Source organism: Amphiura filiformis, chromosome 5, assembly GCF_039555335.1.
Source record: "Amphiura filiformis chromosome 5, Afil_fr2py, whole genome shotgun sequence".
Lineage (NCBI taxonomy): Eukaryota > Metazoa > Echinodermata > Ophiuroidea > Amphilepidida > Amphiuridae > Amphiura > Amphiura filiformis.
Genome location: NC_092632.1, coordinates 61,660,363 through 61,684,458, shown reverse-complemented (window position 1 = coordinate 61,684,458; position 24,096 = coordinate 61,660,363). Strand labels below are relative to the sequence as shown.

General features: G+C 36.6%; 1 protein-coding gene across 1 annotated transcript in view; it reads right to left on the bottom strand.

The window, feature by feature from the left end:
- The window catches only part of LOC140152314 (uncharacterized), a 29,267-nt gene extending 5,439 nt beyond the window's left edge, over nt 1–23,828 (bottom strand). The window contains exons 1-11 of the mRNA XM_072174616.1: nt 23,798–23,828; nt 22,316–22,362; nt 21,968–22,069; nt 7,562–7,621; nt 6,728–6,826; nt 6,206–6,265; nt 3,573–3,736; nt 2,664–2,787; nt 1,788–1,853; nt 1,087–1,155; nt 662–772 (exon numbers count right to left, since the gene is read on the bottom strand). Coding sequence (XP_072030717.1) covers nt 662–772; nt 1,087–1,155; nt 1,788–1,853; nt 2,664–2,787; nt 3,573–3,736; nt 6,206–6,265; nt 6,728–6,826; nt 7,562–7,621; nt 21,968–22,069; nt 22,316–22,362; nt 23,798–23,828 — 933 coding nt within the window. The remainder of the gene's footprint in view (nt 1–661; nt 773–1,086; nt 1,156–1,787; nt 1,854–2,663; nt 2,788–3,572; nt 3,737–6,205; nt 6,266–6,727; nt 6,827–7,561; nt 7,622–21,967; nt 22,070–22,315; nt 22,363–23,797) is intronic.
- Nucleotides 23,829–24,096: the final 268 nt, after the last annotated feature.

Below are 24,096 nucleotides of genomic sequence, written 5' to 3'. Positions count from 1 at the left end.
GTATTTCCCCCTCTTTCTTTCATTTCATACACTCTAAGAACACTAGGTATTTTTTACCCAAATTGGGTATTACTGAACCACTGGGTACCATATGAATAACCTTTGTCGGTTAGGTAAGGTTTTTTTACCAAAAGTTGGGTGATATTTTATCCAACATTTGGTAAATTACTGAAAATAACCCAATGTTTGGTTAAATGTTCCACCAAACAGTTTTTTACTCAGTGTTTTAACAGTGTATTGTAATAATTTCATACACTCCTATATCAAAGCAGCCAATCAGAAAAGCTGTTAGAAAAGTATGAAACATGCATTGATTGTGTATATTGTGCACTCCGCGTACTATGCGCAGTGTTTCGCGCGCGTAGGATTGATTCATTTTTCAGGCGGGTTGATGCATTTATATTTGGTTCTGTTTTCCAACATTTTTAGTGATAATTTGTTATATAAAAAAGTAAAAATCACATGTTTTTTTCTTCTCGTGTATGAAATAGATTAATAAACTTGTATTACTTATTGCTCGAGAAATTAGACAAAATAATGCTTGTGCATTAGACGCATCAACATCAGCGCACATGCATTATTTTGTCTAATTTCTCTCCCAATAAATGTCTACGCGTTCATTAACCTATAAACATATGCCTATAGATCAAATATTGCTTACTTTGTCTGTGAAATCATACTCTTCTGTAATCTTTCTCTCTGATTCAAAGTCTTTGGGTTGCAAACAATCATGAAGTGCGTGTGAATAAAAATCTGCTAACTCTGCAAACTCCTGTATGTGAATGAAATGCAAATTATAGTACCATGTAAGAACTCAACATCATTGTGTCTACTTAGTTTCATACTTTGATATTGACCAAAAAAGGCTTAAGCTATATTTTGTTTAGCTTATAATTGGCAAAAAAGAGACTACATTGTGTATTGATATAGAAAATCATGTATGCTGTTAAGGTCAGCGTTTCACTAGTTGCACGTTGCGTAATGTGTGACTTGCCTTTTATTTTGTTATTCTGTGTCTAAATGATGGTAGAAAAATTTCTGGTAAAAGCTTAAAAGATTTGCTGGTGAGCAAGAAGGACGACTTACGATGGCAAGACGAATACAATATTGCACACTAACTTGCTGCCACTGCAGGGATCTCCACTCCATGGCTGTCTGCATCGAAACAAAAACATGAAGGTGATGAAAAAAAAGTAAAAAAAGTAAAAGATGTTCTTTGTTTTACCTCACTCATTTAATTTTGTTTGGCTCAAAATGAAAACGGGACCAGTGGTGTAGCGTCAAAGGGCATGTGCCCCCAATCGATTTGAAAATTGAGAAAATTCCATAGGAAAAGTTCCAAAACTGGTTTGTGCCTCTAATCAGGCCTGGTGCCCCCAATCACAGTCGGTGCCCCCCAGGATGAATGACTCATGCTACCTTCTGAAGGGGACATATCTGACAGTGAAATCTATTATTTTGTTGGAAAGAAAATACAAATCTATTTTTTATGGAAATGTTACCATATTGCTACAAGATACTTACATAGTCCCTATGCTACACCATATCATTGGCAGTTGCGTATGCTACACCATATCATTGGCAGTTGCGTGCGTGGGTCATCATATTGGGGGGGGCACTGACCATGATTGGGGGGGACCATCAATTTTCCTATGGAATTTTCTAAATTTTGCAATCGAGGGGAGCATGTGGCCCCCTCCCTGTGCCCCTATGACGCTACCCCACTGATCATTGGAATCTGAATTAAGGTAAACATTCTTTTTTTCATATTTGTCCAAGTTACTCACCATCATAAATGACTGGGCTACATCCACCACCGATGTTGTAATGTGAGTTCCTGGAATGGGTTCAAACTAAAATAGAAAGAAACAATTTATTGGTCAATGGTGAGAACATTGATCACAAAATGATAAATCATGTAACCAAACAGTTAAATAAAACTACCACGCAGTTGTAAAATATATGTGACATGATCAAGGGGAATGAGTCGGATGTCGATTCTTTTGTTTTATATTGTTTTCAGCCATTGATAAATTGCTCATAACTCGGTAACCAAATGTCCGATTTTGATGGGTAGCATTTGTAAACTGCCAGAAAGTGATGTAAAAAACTGCTATTGAAAATTGCCGACATGTGACTCATCCCCCTTGATCATGTCACATATGTATTAAAAGTTACATCAATCCGAATGCAGATCCATTTATTTATTTATTTTTATTGAATTATACAAAAATTCATTTATACAAGATTTCCAGTTTCTAGTTTGTATACTAAAAAAAGTCACAGTAATAAGATAGGGAGCATGGTGGCCTAGCGGAACGGGTACTGACTCATAATCGGAAGGTTGCGGTTCGAGCCTCGGCGACGCAATCGTGTTGTGCCCTTGAGTAAGGCACTTTATCTCGATTACTCCTCTCCACCCAGGTGTTTAAATGTGTACCGGCATTCTTAAATGCTGGGAAGGTAACAGACTCGCTGTAGAGGAGGTGTAGCGACCCCCCTATAGCAACATTACATGGAGGAGTCGGCCCAATCGCCAATGAAGAGAGATGGGCACTCCGATCATTGTTTATACAGTATCGTCTCCTTAACTACTTTTTACCTTTTTTTACTTTTTTTTACCTTTACCTTTACTTTTAATAAGAACAGAAAATTAGTCTTACTCGATCCAACTCAACAGCTTTACTTATTCTGAGGTATTCTTCTTCCTTATAAGCTATCAACCAGGCATCAACAGCGGGGTCTACTATATCCCTCAGGATTTCACTATCACTGTATCCATCTTGCCTATAATAAGAAATGCAAATTTATTTAAATTCATTAATAAATTCATTATTGAATTGGAGCAAAATTGCTATTTATGACAGCAAGTACTCAAAGTAGCACACCATTGGAAGTAGCCTACACAATCATGACAATTGTTGTATTCCACAATCAACAGTTGATACAAATTAAGAGTTTGATGACTATGCATAGGATGTTTTGTGGGTATTGTGAAAATAAAAAAATTGGTTATAAAACCCATGGGCGCTCCAAGCGGGAGGAGAGGGGGGGGGCAAATTTTGCCGTCCCTCTATCAACAGCCCGAAAAGTTTGACCCAAATATTTTTTTGATTGTTTAAAAAAGTGAAGAGTGTGAGAGAAATAAAGGATTATAGGCCTAAAAGCAAAAAGTTTTTATGTTTGGTAATATTGGTGTCACAAATTTTAAACCTTTTTCATAATTTTTCCACCCTTTTTTCTTTAATAATTCTTTTTGCCACCCCTTCTTCTCCTGCTGCCTCTTCTTTTTTGCAGCCCCCTGCTTTTACCCCATGGGACTCATGCCCCCAAAGCGCACCCCCCCCCAAATATGTGCATGAAACCATAGGAGATAGCATAGAGACACATCACAGGATATCCATCATTTCTATTTTTTTTTTCAGAACCCCCTCTGTAAATCCTAAAATCAGAAAGTTTTCAGAAATTGAGTACCTCTAACCATGGAAGAAAGAGATTTATCCATGCTCCAACTTTCAAAAATAGAGGTAGCATTATATCTACAATTCTTTCATATATAGTAACATACATACCTAGTACTTCTACTGCGTTGTTTTATATATTGCCTTGCAAATTGCATAATCTTGGCACTGTGCGTCAACCTCTTGGATCTCTCATGATATGATAATGTGTTCACTGGCACACCTTCAATCTCTTCATGGTATTTGTCCAGAGCAGATTTTAAATTGTTTACATCCTTTAAAAATCATTGATAAGAAAGTAGTAAATGTTGTTCTGTTTTTACGATGTTAAAACTAAATATTGTTAAATATTGATACGGCTCAAATAAGATTTTGAATATAAATATTAAACTTATAATTAAGTAGACTTTAACTAAATAATAGATAATAAGTTCATTTAACAATAGAATAATAACTGCATTATATATAGGCCTAGAACTGCAAATTCCTACATAGTGGTAATAAAATGAGAATAATTTTAAATTAAACTTTAATAATTTAAAAATTAGATAGCCGTTACCAAGAAAAACATCAGAGCATTGCCTGATAATGAGCAAGTTCCTCAAAAGTGCTCCTGGTAAGCGCAATAATCAAGAAGTGTTACATTATGTTCTTCAAACGATATGTGCATGTAAATAGGCCTATATCTTAATACTAATTACGGCGTGTCCGTCCGTCCGTCCTCTGTCCGCCCGCTATCGCGTTCGCGTGTTTCGCGTTCACGCGGTGCACTATCGCGTGCTTTCAAGCGCTGCACTATCGCGTGCTCGCGATGCGCTATCGCGGAGTATCAGCGGGAGTGTCGCGGAGTACAGTCCACGCATCGGAAAAGCATTACAGTGTGACTAACAGGTGCATCTCATCGGACCAATAATTATTGACCAAACACGTGCATGTAGGCCTATTTTTATGAGAACATGACTATTTCCGGAAGGCCTATGAACCGTTTTTGCGTTCACGTTTCTCGCGATTGATTTCATTACTTTAGTAACGGCCTATATCCACGTCCAGATACTAATTTCGGTTTCTCTAAATGTGGTAACAGGGCATGGCTTGGAAGAAGCGAATGATTGGTTTCAGATTATGGGTAGGCCTACGAGTAAGCATCACACCTTTAAAACAAACAGAGTTGATTAAGTTGTGTCTTGGGTCTTGATCATTGAGAGACGCATTTCTTAGTAGTTTAAAAAGTCAGGGCAGGTATATGGGTAACGGGTTTGGGTAATTAGAAATAGGCCTATCACGAGAAGCGCCCGACCCGAGAACATGCGAAATCTAGTTAGCTTATATTTGTACATAATAGACTACCTAGGCGAAATGTCAACCGTGCTAGCATGGTCAACCATGGTCAAAACATGGTTGACCATGGTTAACTATGGTCAGCGATGATCAGCCATGGTGGCTTGACCATGGTCAACCATGGTTGCCATGGTCACCATGGTATACCATGGTCGACCATGCTTTAGCATGGCCGAGCATGGTCAGCCATGGTCTTCACCTCACTTGACCATGGTTGACCATGGTCACTTTTAAGTATACCATGGTCAACCATGCTTTATCATGGGTGAGCATGGTCAGCCATGTTCATCACCTCACTTGACCATGGTTGACCATGGTCACTTCAAGTATACCATGGTCAATCCTGCTTTAGCATGGGTGAGCATGGTCAGCCATGGTCATCACCTCACCTGACCATGGTCACTTCAAGTATACCATGGTCAACCATGCTTTAGCATGTGTGAGCATGGTCAGCCATGGTCATCACCTCACCTGACCATGGTTGACCATGGTTACTTCAAGTATACCATGGTCGACCATGCTTTAGCATGGCTGAGCATTGTCAGCCATGGTCATCACCTCACCTGACCATGGTTGACTCTGGGTAGTGAATGAGAAAAAAGCGCCTCTGTTGTTATTAATCGTATTTAATGCGTATTTACAACGTTGTGAATAAATATTTGACACCATAGAATATAAAAACTAGTAATTTGATAAGTTAAAATAAGATTTTTAACGGAATAAATCTAAATAATATGATTATGCAGTTTATTCCGTTAAATATTTACCCCATAATTTCCCTCATTCTTCAGGCCCTGCCCTCTATTGGGTGCTAATTTAAAGTTTAAGCTTGATTGCTATTGTTTCTTTCTATTGTTTCTTCCTTGATTGCTATTGTTTCTTAACCATGGTCAAACATGCACATTTTTGACCATGGTTGACCATGGTCACTTTAGATAGACCATGGTTGACCATGGTCTCTGGCCATGGTGCCATTTTTCAAAAACATGGTTGACCATGGTTGACCATGGTCAAAACATGGTTGACCATGGTCAAAAACATGGTTGACCATGGTCAAAAACATGGTTGACCATGGTCAAAAACATGGTTGACCATGGTCAAAACCCTGGTTGTTGAACTATGGTTGACAATGGTTCAACCATGGTCAAACATGCTAAGTTTTATGGTTTTTATGGTTGACCATGGTCTCTGGCCGTGGTGCCATTTTTCAAAAGCATGGTTGACCATGGTTTGACCATGGTCAAAACCCATGGTTGAACCATGGTTGACCATGGTTAACCATAGTTCAACCATGCCATTTTCGCATAGGTATTATATATAAACATGATCAAGGTAGTCCTTGACTTGTACGAATCCGTATTTGTTATTTTTTGCTTATTTAGTTATCTGTAAGTTGCCATACTCACAATTGATTTTGTTGTGATATCTGCTGCTGAAGAAATGGACATTGTGTCATCATCTTCTTCCTGTGATTTCAAACAGATTCATCAATAGACTTAAACAAAGCAGATTTTTCCCAAATTTCCTTTGCATACAAACACACTCCACCCACACACCCCTACACACACCCCCACACAATTTTCAAGCGGGCAAGGCATAAAGTTAATACAACTGCAGCAGTGGCGGCGCCAGGAATTTTTTTTCGGGGACATTAGGGGCAACGGAATTTCAGGGGGCAAAACAAACAAATTTTATGCAAAATTACCACAAAAAGGGAAGTTTGGTTTTTTTCGGGGGGGCAACAGGGGGCAAGAGTTCTGACTGGGTGTGCATTTTCCCCCCATGCCCCCCGTGGTGCCGTCACTGAACTGCAGTCTTGGGCATGTTGGCCCCAAAAATGCCAATTTCCTAGATTTCTTGTTGTGACTGGGGATGCAAATGGAGAGGGAAACCCTAGATTGGCCTCCCAGCACTGTCACTGCACTTACCTGAGACTTTTTGGGCATGATGACTGGTCCTTTCAACACAGGAGTTGTTATCCTCTCTCCTACATATACAGAAGTATGCATTGCCCTAAACGATGTATGCTGATAAAGATAAAAACAAAAATGGTCAAATCAAATTTACACACAAAGCAACTTAACAATAGAACAACTACATTAATGTAATTTTCTTTCAAACAATTATGTGAACATGAAGCTATGTATGCATTCACCATCGTAATGTGACATCAAAATCAATTGTTGCTAGGTCAACTGGTACACACTATCTGTGTCCAGAACCACAATCAAAATGATCACAACACAAAGTCAATGGGTTGCCAACAGGTGTGCAAACTAAGCATTAGGTATGACATTCACTACAATGGTGAATAACCATGATAAAAGTAGAACGTGTACTAAAGTTAATTTTTTATTACTTCCGTGGTCTGAGCTGTGCGCTAAGCGTAGACGAGCGTACACAGAAGAAATAAACAATCACGCTGATTGGCTGATCAACGCACTTGACAACAAGCCGGTTGACTCATTGGTAATCGGCGCGGCGCGTAGTAGGCGACCTTGTCACTTGTACGCGATCGCAATTCACCAGCGCGTACCCGGACCACGGAAGTAATAAAAAATTAACTTTATTCAATAATAATTTGTTATTTCAGCCTGTTTTTAGTGCACCCTCCCCCGCTGATGCTGGCTGCAGTGATTTGTTGGAATTGATTGTTGATTTTCGTCTAATCTTGCCCCCTTTAAGGTTACCTCGCCCCCGCCTTGCCCCCTCTATCATCCATGCTTATTTTGTTATCAAATTCATTTTACTGTCATACTTACAGTTGATTTTGTTTTGATATCTGCTGCTGAAGAAATGGGTGCTGTATCATCATCATCTTTCTGTGGATTTATAAAAATTGCAGTCCAGTAATTTAGAATTTTTATAGGCAATAGAAATCATATATTTCTTTTTCAAGTTGCTTAGTCGCATACACACCCCCACCCCACACAACCACACACACCCCCAGAAACACCCTTTCCATGTGGATAAAGGACAAAACTAAGCGAAGGTTCCAAAAACCTGGCTGTGGCACTGTTGATATTGGCATTGATAAAGTATCAACTGCTGATGACAGTATAGATGAAGTAGATATAAACTGCTGATATTGGTAATGATAAATTAGCCTTACTTACTTCTGGCATTGGCATTGATAAAGTAGCTATCTACTGCTGATGTTGGTATTGATGAAGTAACTATGACAAGCTATCTACTTTTGATCTTGGCATTGATAAAGTAGCTATCTACTGCTGATGTTGGTATTGATGAAGTAGCTATCTACTGCTGATGTTGGTATTGATGAAGTAGCTATGACAAGCTATCTACTTTTGATCTTGGTATTGATAAAGTAGCTATCTACTGCTGATGTTGGTATTGATGAAGTAGCTATGACAAGCTATCTACTTTTGATCTTGGTATTGATAAAGTAGCTATCTACTGCTGATGTTGGTATTGATGAAGTAGCTATGACAAGCTATCTACTTTTGATCTTGGTATTGATAAAGTAGCTATCTACTGCTGGTGTTGGTATTGATGAAGTAGCTATCTACTGCTGATGTTGGTATTGATGAAGTAGCTATGACAAGCTATCTACTTTTGATCTTGGTATTGATAAAGTAGCTATCTACTGCTGATGTTGGTATTGATGAAGTAGCTATCTACTGCTGATGTTGGTATTGATGAAGTAGCTATGACAAGCTATCTACTTTTGATCTTGGTATTGATAAAGCAGCTATCTACTGCTGATGTTGGTATTGATGAAGTAGCTATCTACTGCTGATGTTGGTATTGATAAAGTAACTATGACAAGCTATCTACTTTTGATCTTGGTATTGATAAAGTAGCTATCTACTGCTGATGTTGGTATTGATGAAGTAACTATCTACTCCTGATGATGGTGTACTGCTGATGTTGGTATTGATGAAATAGCTATCTGCTGTTAATATTGGAAATGATAAAGTAGCTATCTACTACTGATCTTGGTATTGATAAAGTAGCTATACCTACTGCTGATATTGGCATTGATAAAGTATAACTATTTACTTTTTATGTTGGTATTGATAAAGTAGCTATAACTACTACTGGTATTGGCATTGATAAAGTAACTATCTACTGCTGATGTCGGTATTGATGAAGTAGCTATCTACTGCTGATGTTGGCATTGATGAAGTAGCTATCTGCTGCTGATATTGGCATTGATTAAGTAGCTATCTACTGCTAATGTTGGTATTGATGAAGTAGCTATCTGCCATTGTTATCTACTGCTGATATTGGCATTGATAAAATAACTATCTACTGATGATGTTGGCATTGATAAAGTAGCTATCTACTGCTGATGCAGACATTGATGAAGTAGCTGACTACGTTTGATCTTGGTATTGATAAAGTAACTGTACCCACTGCTGGTATTGGCATTGATCAAGTAACTATCTACTGCTGATGTTGGTTTTGATGAAGTAAATATCTACTGCTGATGATGGTGTACTGCTGATGTTGGTATTGCTAAAGTAGAGCTCTATCTACTGTTAATATTGGAAATGATAAAGTAGCTATCTACTACTGATCTTGGTATTGATAAAGTAGCTATACCTACTGCTGATATTGGCATTGATAAAGTAACTATTTACTTTTTATGTTGGTATTGATAAAGTAGCTATAACTACTGCTGGTATTGGCATTGATAAAGTAACTATCTACTGCTGATGTCGGTATTGATGAAGTAGCTATCTACTGCTGATGTTGGCATTGATGAAGTAGCTATCTGCTGCTGATATTGGCATTGATTAAGTAGCTATCTACTGCTAATGTTGGTATTGATGAAGTAGCTATCTACTTTTGATATAGGTGTTGATGAAGTAGCTGCCATTCACCATCGTAATGTGACATCAAAATCAATTGTTGCTAGGTCAACTGGTACACACTATCTGTGTCCAGAACCACAATCAAAATGATCACAACACAAAGTCAATGGGTTGCCAACAGGTGTGCAAACTAAGCATTAGGTATGACATTCACTACAATGGTGAATAACCATGATAAAAGTAGAACGTGTACTAAAGTTAATTTTTTATTACTTCCGTGGTCTGAGCTGTGCGCTAAGCGTAGACGAGCGTACACACAGAAGAAATAAACAATCACGCTGATTGGCTGATCAACGCACTTGACAACAAGCGGTTGACTCATTGGTAATCGGCGCGCGGTAGTAGGCGACCTTGTCACTTGTACGCGAAGTAGCTGCCATTGTTATCTACTGCTGATATTGGCATTGATAAAGTAACTATCTACTGATGATGTTGGCATTGATAAAGCAGTAGCTATCTACTGCTGATGCAGACATTGATGAGTAGCTGACTACGTTTGATCTTGGTATTGATAAAGTAACTGTACCCACTGCTGGTATTGGCATTGATAAAGTAGCTATCTACTGCTGATGTTGGTATTGATGAAGTAAATATCTACTGCTGATGATGGTGTACTGCTGATGTTGGTATTGATAAAGTAGAGCTCTATCTACTGTTAATATTGGAAATGATAAAGTAGCTATCTACTACTGATCTTGGTATTGATAAAGTAGCTATACCTACTGCTGATATTGGCAATGATAAAGTAACTATCTACTGCTGATGTCGGTATTGATGAAGTAGCTGTCTACTGCTGATGTTGGCATTGATGAAGTAGCTATCTACCCAGCAAACAAGAAAACGTTGTTAAAACGTTTTAAATAAGTTATATTTTGGGTTTTGGTTTAGGTAAAAACGTTTTAATAACATTAAAATGTCGGGTTATATAAAGGTCATGAAATCGTTTTAAAACGTTTTGTATGAAAACACACTACAACAATATTTTTCAAATGTTTTCGAAATGTCATTGTAAACTATTTTTGCAAACATTTTTGGCCAAATATTTTGTCAACACATAAATAACATTATGTTAAAATATTTGCACCCAGCAAACGCAGAAATGTTCTTAAAATGTTTTTTACAAAACGTTTTAATAACATTTAAATGTCGGGTTATATAAAGGTCGTGAAAACATTTTAAAAACGTTATTGTAAATATTTTGGGCAAACCTTTTTTTCAAAATATTTTTTCAACCCCAAAATAACATTCTGTTTAGAATGATTTGTACCAAGTTTTCAAAAATGTTTTTGGAATGTTATTAAAACGTTTTTATACCCTTTATATAACCCGACATTTAAATGTTTTCTGTAAAACATTTGTGTTTGCTGTGCAGTAAATTACCAACAAATGTTATTTAATGTTATGAAAACGTTTTATACCATTAATGTACCATTTATATAACCCGACATTTAAACGTTTTCTGACAACCTTTTATAACCTTTTGCGAATGATGTCGAAAACGTTTTGTGTTTGCTGGGTACTGCTGATATTGGCATTGATTAAGTAGCTATCTAATGCTAATGTTGGCATTGATAAAGTAGCTATCTACTTTTGTTGTAGGTGTTAATGAAGTAGCTATCTGCCATTGTTGTCTACTGCTGATATTGGCATTGATAAAGTAACTATCTACTGATGATGTTGGCATTGATAAAGTAGCTATCTACTGCTGATGCAGACATTAATGAAGTAGCTGTCTACATTTGATCTTGGTATTGATAAAGTAACTGTACCTACTGCTGGTATTGGCATTGATAAAGTAGCTTAGCTATCTACTGCTGATGTTGGTATTGATGAAGTAGCTATCTGCCATTGTTGTCTAATGCTGATATTGGCATTGATAGAGCAACTACAGGGTGAGTCAAAAAAACTGCAATAGTGCAAAGAATCAATATTTATGTAAGAACCAAGTCGAACTTTCAAATTATTGAAAGATTCTATAAATACTACACTCAATGTGCACCTTCTGTGAAAATATGAAGTGCATCGCGACTACCGTTTAATTTTTATGAGTCATTTTGCTGCGATACCCAATTTCGTTATTTGTCCACGAGGTACCATGTATTTTGAATGAGAGCACACAGTGCACGGTAAAGACACCAGATCTGAAACTGACTTTAACTTAAATGAGGTTGTTTTTGCGTTATTTTATTTTCTTTTTCTCTGTTCAAACAAACTTTCTAACATTTCTTTAAGTCCTTCATACCTCACTCGACTCCAACACCAGTTTTTTTAAATCCCAATACGTCCAACTTTTTGGATATTTTGAAATTCACTACACTTCAATTTGCGCGCATTTCATTTTGACATTTGAAAAACCCGCCTACAAATTTGTATCTTTTTGATAGAGAATAAACATCTTTAAAGTAAAGGTAAAATGAAAATAACAACAAAATAATAATGTTTCTTGTACTTAAACAAGACCAAGGGCATTAACACTTTGGGTGCTCTATTTTATTTTAATGCCAATGAGGTTAAGAAAATGGCAGTTGTTTCAAATCTACCTAACACAAAGTGGGCTGACATTCAAATTTTAGATGTCTCTTGGACAAACATTAAAATTGGGTAGCACTATAAAATGTGTCATAAAAACAAAACGGTAAATGCTAATTCCTTACTTTTTTCACACAATGTTACTGATGGATATACCATATATAAAATGTTTTAAAACCTTAAAAGTTCAACTGGGTTCTGAAATAAACATGGATTCGTTTCTCTATTGCACTTTTTTTGACTCACCCTGTATCTACTTTTTATGTTGGTATTAATGAAGTAGCTATCTACAGCTGATATTGATAAAGTAGATATCTAACTGCTGATGTTGGTATTGATGAAATAGCTATCTACTGCTGATATTGGCATTGATAAAGTAACTATCTACTGCTGATATTGGTATTGATAAAGTAGCTATCTACTGCTGATGTAGGTGTCGATGAAGTAGCTATCTGCTGCTGATTTTGGTATTGATGAAGTAACTATCTACAGCTGATGTTGGTGTTGATGAAGTAGCTATCTACTGCTGATGTAGGTGTTGATGAAGTAGCTACCTACTGCTGATTTTGGTATTGATGAAGTAACTATCTACTTTTGGTGTTGATGAATCAGTTGTCTACTGCTGATACCGGTATTGATGAAAAAGTTATCTACTTCTGTTAGTATTGATAAAGTAGCTATCTACTGTTGATATACTACTACTGATCTTGGTATTGATAAAGTAGCTATACCTATACTGGTGGTATTGGCATTAATAAAGTAGCTATGTATTGCTGATGCCTTAGTATTGATGAAGTAGCTATCTACTGCTGATATTGGCATTGATAAAGTAACTATCTACTGCTGATGTTGGCATTGATGAAGTAGCTATCTACTGCTGATATTGGCATTGATTAAGTAGCTATCTAGGCCTACTGCTAATGTTGGTATTTATAAAGTAGCTATCTACTTTTGCTGTAGGTGTTAATGAAGTAGCTATCTGCCATTGTTGTCTACTGCTGATATTGGCATAGATAAAGTAACTATCTACTGATGATGTTGGCATTGATAAAGTAGCTATCTACTGCTGATGCAGGCATTGATGAAGTAGCTGTCTACATTTGATCTTGGTATTGATAAAGTAACTGTACCTACTGCTGGTATTGGCATTGATAAAGTAGCTTAGCTATCTACTGCTGATGTTGGTATTGATGAAGTAGCTATCTGCCATTGTTGTCTAATGCTGATATTGGCATTGATAGAGCAACTATCTACTTTTTTATGTTGGTATTAATGAAGTAGCTATCTACAGCTGATATTGATAAAGTAGCTATCTAACTGCTGATGTTGGTATTGATGAAATAGCTATCTTACGGTGTCTGATCTCCGCCAAACTCCCCCTTTTATAATTCATCTCCCCAAATTTTCAGTTTTCCCCTTTTGCGAAATGCTTTCCCCTTTTTCAAATATTTCCCCTTTTAACTTTCCCCTTTTCAAATAGTTCCCCCCTTTTCGACTTTCCCCTTTTCAAATAGTTCCCCTTTTCGACTTTCCCCTTTTCAAATAGTTCCCCCCTTTCGAATTTCCCCCTTTTCATATAGTTTCCCCATTTTCGAATTTCCTCCTTTTCATATAGTTTCCCCCTTTTCGAATTTCCCCCTTTTCATATAGTTCCCCCTTTTCGAATTTCCCCCCTTTCATATAGTTTCCCCCTTTCGAATTTCCCCTTTTCATATAGTTCCCCTTTTCGAATTTCCCCCCTTTTCATATAGTATCCCCTTTTCGAATTTCCCCTTTTCATATAGTTTCCCCCTTTTCATATAGTTTCCCTTTTCGAATTTTCTTTTCACCTTTTACATAATACCATTTTACAGATTTTTCCCCCATTAAAATAGTTTCTCCCTTATTTTTTATTCCTTTTTTTTTACTCCCTTTTTTTTTATTCCCCTTTTCACGATGCGTAGGCTTTACCAGTAGGCACGGACCATCTATAGTACCGTGCATTCACGTCCCATGTACTTCGATATTGAAATAGGTCCGGCCTACACGTTGAAAGCACGTGATTGTCTGATACAAATTCTTGAGCTAAATAAAATGAATAAAATGATACTTATTATGTAATTTATGAATTCTATAGGATATAGATCTACATTTAAGAAAAATCATAATCTGAATTATATCATGCAACTAAATAAAGACCCAGGAAAAGGCCAGGAGATTGGAATTCGAATCAATTAGATTGGCTTATTAATCGTTATTATTTTGGACTTGTCTCGACTTTAAAAAAAGACTAGGCTTAAGGGGTACTACACCCCTGTCCAATTTTGCGCCTATTTTTGCAATTTTCTCAAAAATTATAGCACATTGGTGACAAGTAAGATATGTATATTATAGGGGCAAGGACTACAACTACTGTTTTGAGAATACAGCAACACAAAGCAAGTAGTTATTGATTCATTGATCAAATATTGGTTTTCCCTTATTTTTGACTGTAACTCCACAACTGTTGGCTGTGCTGAAATAAAATTTCCAGTGCAGTAGTTGTAGTCCTTGCCCCTATAATATACATATCTTACTTGTCCCCAATGCGCCATAATTTTTGAGAAAAATGCAAAAATAGGCACACAATTGGGCAGGTGTAGTACCCCTTAATTGCTACTTAATTCTTCATCTAACATATAGGGCCTACTAATTCTTTTAGGATTTTTGAGGCGTGCACCACTGACCGAAGTCCCTGGTTCATTTGTCTGGTTAATTGAATAGATGCCATAGAGCCTTTGATTAGAAAGCACATTTTTATTGTTAACTGGATTGTTGACAAACAAAGAATAGAGAAAATTACTCGGAACTGGCTTAAAAATAAAGTTGCATAAAATCACACAGCCACACTTGTCATAAATATGCAATGCCCATTTTGTCCAGGCCCGTTTTATAAATGTATGCTTTTATTGTCATTTCACTGTTAAGACCGCTTGTTTTAAACTTTGGTGCTAACTTTAAAAAAAACTTTTGAATAATTATATAGCACAAACAATTCTTATTATCTAGGCTTCTGTAACAATGGCATGGCAGCCAGTTGTTTGTTGTCTCTGACATATATCCAAGTTATAGACAAGTTCTTCACAGACTTTCAAACATCATTGCTATGAATTTGACCAGCATAAATATTTATGCATGCCATTTCACCCGTTTAACATTCTGAACATCATTTGGTTTATCAATCATATCGGATTTGCTCTTTGTACAGCCCCTCTATAAACGTGCATAAAAGTTGACGGATCCCTAATCCATTGAATTTAGCGGCGCTTGCACAACAGGCTATAAATCTACCTACGTTGGTATCCAAATTCATGTAGAACGCCTTTCCAATAATGGATGTAGCGAAATGAGCTCTAGTGAGTGCACGGTACTCTCCAGGGTCCAGGCTTACTGGTAAAGCCTACGCACGGAAAACGGGGAGTACCCAAACAAAAAGGGAGAAAAAAAAAAAAAAAGGGAGTAGGCTATTATTTAAAAAGGCAGAAACTATTTAAAATGGGAACCTATTTGTGAAAAGCGGAGGAAAGTTAAAAGGGATTATTTGTAAAAGGGGAACTATTAATTTTACAAAATGGGTGAAAATAAAAAGGGGTAATATTTGTAAAGGGGTAATTTGAAAACGGGGAAACTATTTGAAAAGGGAAATTAAAAAAGGGGGAAACTAGTGAAAAGGGGGGATTCGAAAAGGGGGAAACTATATGAAAAGGGGAAAGTTGAAAAGGGGAAACTATTTGAAAAGGGGGAAAGTCGAAAAGGGAGAAACTATTTGAAAAGGGGAAAAGTCGAAAAGGGGGAAACTATTTGAAAAGGGGTAAGTCGAAAAGGGGAAACTATTTGAAAAGGGGAAAGTCGAAAAGGAGAAACTATTTGAAAAGGGGGCAAGTCGAAAAGGGGTAAAGTCGAAAAGGGGGAAACTATTTGAAAAGGGGTAAGTCGAAAAGGGGGAAAGTCGAAAAGGGGAAACTATTTGAAAACGGGGAAAGTTAAAAGGGGGAAATATTTGAAAAAGGGGAAAGCATTTCGCAAAAGGGGAAAACTAAAAATTTGGGCGGGATATGAATTATAAAAGGGGGAGTTTGGCGGAGATCAGACACCGTACTATCTACTGCTGATATTGGCATTGATAAAGTAACTATCTACTGCTGATATTGGTATTGATGAAGTAGCTATCTACTGCTGATGTTGGTGTTGATGAAGTAGCTATCTGCTGCTGATATTGGTATTGATGAAGTAGCTATCTACTGCTGATGTTGGTGTTGATGAATTAGCTATCTGCTGCTGATTTTGGTATTGATAAAGTAACTATCTACTGCTGATATTGGTATTGATGAAGTAGCTATCTACTGCTGATGTTGTGTTGATGAAGTAGCTATCTACTGCTGATGTTGGTATTGATGAAATAGCTATCTACTGCTGATATTGGCATTGATAAAGTAACTATCTACTGCTGATATTGGTATTGATGAAGTAGCTATCTACTGCTGATGTTGGTGTTGATGAAGTAGCTATCTACTGCTGATGTTGGTGTTGATGAAGTAGCTATCTACTGCTGATTTTGGTATTGATGAAGTAACTATCTACTTTTGGTGTTGATGAATCAGTTGTCTACTGCTGATACCGGTATTGATGAAAAAGTTATCTACTTCTGTTAGTATTGATATAAGTAGCCATCTACTGTTGATATACTACTACTGATCTTGGTATGGATAAAGTAGCTATACCTATACTGGTGGTATTGGCATTAATAAACCCAGCAAACACGTTATATTTTGGCTTTTGGTTTAGGTAAAAACGTTTTAATAACATTAAAATGTCGGGTTATATAATGGTCATGATAACGTTTTAAAACGTTTTGTATGAAAACACACTACAGCAATATTTTTAAATGTTTTCAAAAAATGTTATTGTAAACTATTTTTGCAAACATTTTTGCCAAATATTTTGTCAATACTTCAATAACATTATGTTAAAATATTTGAACCCAGCAAACACAGAAATGTTCTTAAAATGTTTTTTTCAAAACATTTTAATAACATTTAAATGTCGGGTTATATAAAGGTCATGAAAACGTTTTAAAACGTTATTGCAAATATTTTGGGCAAACATTTTTCGCAAAATATTTTATCAACCCCAAAATAACATTCTGTTTAGAATGTTTTGTATCAAGTTTTCAAAATGTTTTTGGAATGTTATCAAAACGTTTTTATACCCTTTATATAACCCGACATATAAACGTTTTCTGTAAAACATTTTTGTTTGCTGAGCAGTAGATTATCAAAAAATGGTTTTTTTAAGGTTATGAAACCGTTTTATACTCTTAATATACCCTTTATATAACCCGACATTTAAACGTTTTCTGGCAACCTTTTATAACCTTTTGCGAATGATGTCGAAAACGTTTTGTGTTTGCTGGGAAGTAGCTTTGTATTGCTGATGTTAGTATTGAGGAAGTAGCTATCTACTGCTGATATTGGCATTGATAAAGTAACTATCTACTGCTGATGTTGGCATTGATGAAGAAGCTATCTTCTTTTAATGTTGGTATTGATGAAGTAAATATCTACTGCTGATGATGGTGTACTGCTGATGTTGGTATTGCTAAAGTAGAGCTCTATCTACTGTTAATATTGGAAATGATAAAGTAGTTATCTACTACTGATCTTGGTATTGATAAAGTAGCTATACCTACTGCTGATATTGGCATTGATAAAGTAACTATCAACTGCTGATGTCGGTATTGATGAAGTAGCTGTCTACTGCTGATGTTGGCATTGATGATGTAGCTATCTACTGCTGATATTGGCATTGATTAAGTAGCTATCTACTGCTAATGTTGGTATTTACAAAGTAGCTATCTACTTTTGTTGTAGGTGTTAATGAAGTAGCTATCTGCCATTGTTGTCTACTGCTGATATTGGAATAGATAAAGTAACTATCTACTGATGATGTTGGCATTGATAAAGTAGCTATCTACTGCTGATGCAGACATTGATGAAGTAGCTGTCTACATTTGATCTTGGTATTGATAAAGTAACTGTACCTACTGCTGGTATTGGCATTGATAAAGTAGCTCAACTATCTACTGCTGATGTTGGTATTGATGAAGTAGCTATCTGCCATTGTTGTCTAATGCTGATATTGGCATTGATAGAGCAACTATCTACTTTTTATGGTGGTATTAATGAAGTAGCTATCTACAGCTGATATTGATAAAGTAGCTATCTAACTGCTGGTGTTGGTATTGATGAAATAGCTATCTACTGCTGATATTGGCATTGATAAAGTAACTATCTACTGCTGATATTGGTATTGATGAAGTAGCTATCTACTGCTGATGTTGGTGTTGATGAAGTAGCTATCTGCTGCTGATTTTGGTATTGATGAAGTAACTATCTACTGCTGATGTTGGTATTGATGAAGTAGCTATCTACTGCTGATTTTGGTGTTGATGAAGTAACTATCTACTGCTGATGTTGGTATTCATGAAGTAGCTATCTACTGCTGATTTTGGCATTGATAAAGTAACTATCTACTGCTGATGTTGGTATTGATAAAGTAGCTATCTACTGCTGATGTTGGTATTGATGAAGTAGCTATCTACTGCTGATGTTGGTGTTGATGAAGTAGCTATCTACTGCTGATGTTGGTGTTGATGAAGTAGCTATCTACTGCTGATTTTGGTATTGATGAAGTAACTGTCTACTTTTGGTGTTGATGAATCAGTTGTCTACTGCTGATACCGGTATTGATGAAAAAGTTATCTACTTCTGTTAGTATTGATAAAGTAGCTATCTACTGTTGATATACTACTACTGATCTTGGTATGGATAAAGTAGCTATACCTATACTGCTGGTATTGGCATTAATAAAGTAGCTATGTATTGCTGATGTTAGTATTGATGAAGTAGCTATCTACTGCTGATATTGGCATTGATAAAGTAACTATCTACTGCTGATGTTGGCATTGATGAAGAAGCTATCTTCTTTTAATGTTGGTATTGATGAAGTAAATATCTACTGCTGATGATGGTGTACTGCTGATGTTGGTATTGATAAAGTAGAGCTCTATCTACTGTTAATATTGGAAATGATAAAGTAGCTATCTACTACTGATCTTGGTATTGATAAAGTAGCTATACCTACTGCTGATGTCGGTATTGATGAAGTAGCTGTCTACTGCTGATGTTGGCATTGATGAAGTAGCTATCTACTGCTGATATTGGCATTGATTAAGTAGTTTAAGTAGCTATCTACTGCTAATGTTGGTATTTATAAAGTAGCTATCTACTTTTGTTGTAAGTGTTAATGAAGTAGCTATCTGCCATTGTTGTCTACTGCTGATATTGGCATAAAGTAACTATCTACTGATGGTGATGGTGCTGGCATTGATAAAGTAGCTATCTACCGCTGATGCAGACATTGATGAAGTAGCTGTCTACATTTGATCTTGGTATTGATAAAGTAACTGTACCTACTGTTGGTATTGGCATTGATAAAGTAGCTTAGCTATCTACTGCTGATGTTGGTATTGATGAAGTAGCTATCTGCCATTGTTGTCTAATGCTGATATTGGCATTGATAGAGCAACTATCTACTTTTTATGTTGGTATTAATGAAGTAGCTATCTATAGCTGATGTTGGTATTGATGAAGTAGCTATCTACTGCTAATGTTGGTATTTATAAAGTAGCTATCTACTTTTGTTGTAACTGTTAATGAAGTAGCTATCTGCCATTGTTGTCTACTGCTGATATTGGCATAAAGTAACTATCTACTGATGATGTTGGCATTGATAAAGTAGCTATCTACCGCTGATCCAGACATTGATGAAGTAGCTGTCTACATTTGATCTTGGTATTGATAAAGTAACTGTACCTACTGCTGGTATTGGCATTGATAAAGTAGCTTAGCTATCTACTGCTGATGTTGGTATTGATGAAGTAGCTATCTGCCATTGTTGTCTAATGCTGATATTGGCATTGATAGAGCAACTATCTACTTTTTATGTTGGTATTAATGAAGTAGCTATCTACAGCTGATATTGATAAAGTAGCTATCTAACTGCTGATGTTGGTATTGATGAAATAGCTATCTACTGCTGATATTGGCATTGATAAAGTAACTATCTACTGCTGATATTGGTATTGATGAAGAAGCTATCTACTGCTGATGTTGGTGTTGATGAAGTAGCTATCTACAGCTGATATTGGTATTGATAAAGTAACTGTACCTACTGCTGGTATTGGCATTGATAAAGTAGCTTAGCTATCTACTGCTGATGCTGGTATTGATGAAGTAGCTATCTACTGCTGATGTTGGTATTGATGAAGTAGCTATCTACTGCTGATGTTGGTGTTGATGAAGTAGCTATCTACTGCTGATGTAGGTGTTGATGAAGTAGCTACCTACTGCTGATTTTGGTATTGATGAAGTAACTATCTACTTTTGGTGTTGATGAATCAGTTGTCTACTGCTGATACCGGTATTGATGAAAAAGTTATCTACTTCTGTTAGTATTGATAAAGTAGCCATCTACTGTTGATATACTACTACTGATCTTGGTATTGATAAAGTAGCTATACCTATACTGCTGGTATTGGCATTAATAAAGTAGCTATGTATTGCTGATGTTAGTATTGATGAAGTAGCTATCTACTGCTGATATTGGCATTGATAAAGAACTATCTACTGCTGATGTTGGCATTGAGGAAGAAGCTATCTTCTTTTAATATTGGTGTTGATGAAGTAGCTATCTTCTTTTAATGTTGGTGTTGATGAAGTAGCTATCTAGTTGTTGTCTAATGCTGATATTGGCATTGATAGAGCAACTATCTACTTTTTATGTTGGTATTAATGAAGTAGCTATCTATAGCTGATATTGATATTGATAAAGTACGGTAGCTATCTAACTGCTGATGCTGGTATTGATGAAATAGTTATCTACTGCTGATATTGGCATTGATAAAGTAACTATCTACTGCTGATGGTGGTATTGATGAAGTAGCTATCTACTGCTGATGCTGGTATTGATGAAGTAGCTATCTACAGCTGATATTGGTATTGATAAAGTAACTATATCTACTGCTGATGTTGGTATTGATGAAGTAGCTATCTACTGCTGATATTGGTATTGATAAAGTAACTATCTACTGCTGATGTTGGTATTGATAAAGCAGCTATCTACTGCTGATATTGGTATGAATAAAGTAGCTATCTACTGCTGATGCAGACATTAATGAAGTAGCTAACTACTGATGAAGTATAGCTTTCTACTGCTGATATTGGAAATGATGAAGTACGGTACAGTAGCTTTCCAGTGCTGATATTGGTATTGACAAAGTAGCTTTTTACCGATGATAGTGGCATTGATAAAGTAGCTATCTGCTGTTGATGCAGGCATTGATGAAGTAGCTATCTACTGCTGATGAAGCAGCTTTCTAATGCTGATATTTGTATTGAAAAAGTAGCTTTCTTCTGCTAATATGGTGCACCTGGTAGTCCATGCCAAATACATAGGCCTCTTACCATGGAAGTTTTCTATCATTATTTTAAACATTTTTTTTCACAAATGACACAAACACACTCAAATAAGTAATAAGAACACCTCCATCCAAAAACAGAAAAAATAGAGAAGATAATAAAAAGTGTAGATACTAAAGTCCAATATGATTTTTGGCCTGAAATGTGTAAATAACTAGATTCCTAATTTTGACTGGGATGCAAATGGAGGGGAAAACCCAGGATTGGGGCCCCAGCCCCAGCACCCTGGCCCCGAACTTACCTCCGACTTTTTCGGCATGACGGCTGGATGTTTCAACACAGGAGTTGTTATCCTCTCTCCTACATGTACTGAAGAAGTATGTGTTGCCCTAAACCATGTATGCTGATGAAGATATATAAAAATGGTGTTAAACTTTGTTTTATACTTTCTAGGCCCTATCAATCAATCAATGAATCAACATTTTAGACACTTTATTTCAATAATCAAATATTTGATTGATGAAGAATTAGTAATAAATACATTTATTTAATTTCGTCATTAAATACCACATGACTATTGCATGACTTATATACGCAATATATCTAGGTGTCTGAGTATACTTTCCATTACTTTGAACTGTAAACTTACAGTTACGTGCTCCGTCATCTTTGATTTACTTTCAGCCTCGGGAGAACCTAAAATGAAGATAAATTATACATTATATCTTGTCTTGTCTGGTACTGAAATGTACAAAATATATTCATCATGCATCGCGTTTGATAACCTAATTAGCTCCAATTTATTCCCTGCAGAAGTTTTTAAAAGAAGCCACATCAGGTGTACTCTTGGTGGTAGTGCATTCCATGTTGGTATTATCCGGGGACCGTACTAACGTGAGAATATAGGCCTAAGCCTATAACAGTCTTTGTTGGAACGTACACAATATAATTCAGTTCATGGGTTTCACAAGTAGTATGCCTGGCTGAAGCATAGGTGATGACTGATGTTTGAAAACTTGGGGGAAAATAATTTAAACAAACAAGTAAATAAACAAACAAAGAAACACACCCCAAGGCAATTCGCTGTCGTAGTGCACGTTCGATTATGACCGTTGTTAGGACAGGTCAACTGGATCGCGCTTTCTTTGTTAAGAACCACTGATCGAAATGGCATATCAAAATTTGGAACAGGTGTATGAGCCCATGCCATGCTTGGAGCAGTAACCAATGGTTACTTACGTGCACTATATACGACAGCGAAGTTTATACCTAAATTATAGGCCTATTACTCAACTATTATTGAAAACTTCCCTTCATTACATGCATTCTGATTCGCAGTATTCATGCCTATCCGAGTAGGTCTGCAGTGTTCCTCACCACCAAAGCTTGAAGTGCATGATTCATGAAAGCCATATTATAACATTTGCTGAGGAGGACGCCCTCACTGAATTTTTTTAATTCATTTTTTTACACGATTAAATTGAACTTTATTAAACCAATATAGCCTGCAAAAATCAAGACTCTAGGTGCTGTAGTTTTGTCAAAATCAGAGATTTTGAATAAAAGGCTGATTCAGCCCTTTATTATTACGATGGAATTGTTAGTCGAACGCATACACGATGTTCATAACACACAGTACTACGCGGCGTGCGCGACGTTGATATACACAACAAAGGGTCGTACCACAACATGACCGAAGGAGTGGTACGTATTGGCGACATGTGCGCTGGTAGTAAATTCCAATTTTCTTTGCTTTGAAGTAGTTGTTCGGCTCAAAAATAAAAGGGGATATATCTGACAGTAAAAGCTAACATTTTATGGCAAAGAAATGCTAATCTATTTTGTTTGAAAATGTTATAATATTGCTTGAAGTGAGAGAAACGAGGATCGGGAAACATTCCCGGGGAAAGATTGTCACAATATTGATAAATCAAGTTCTGACGGTCGTCGCGGTAATGGCGGTATAAGCCTACCCCCGCGGGACTTACCAAAAAACCCGGGCCACAAAATGATGATCATGAGGCCTACTTCAAATTTAGAAATCAGACATTAGGTCTTCATTGTTATTGGGATAGTTTTTGATCTACAATAGCGCTGTTAGATAAATTTGATATAATATTTTTCAACTCACCTGCGACATTTTTCTGACAGTTACGAGCCATTTCAAATCATCCCGTTGTCAGGCCGAATATCATCACTTTTATACCGTACCGTATTTTCCTCTACAAGGGTAGATTTTAGCAACATCAGCAAGTTGTCCCACAAGTTGTTTGCACGCCTTGATCCTTGGTTACAGCGGAGCGGGGCGCAAAGAACGCGCACAGAGTGACACGCACACAGCATGACAAGTGTTGCTCGGTGATGACAAACCACCGAGCACACTGTGACAAACACAGCCGCGCACTTACGCATGCTTGGGCTGACGCAGGC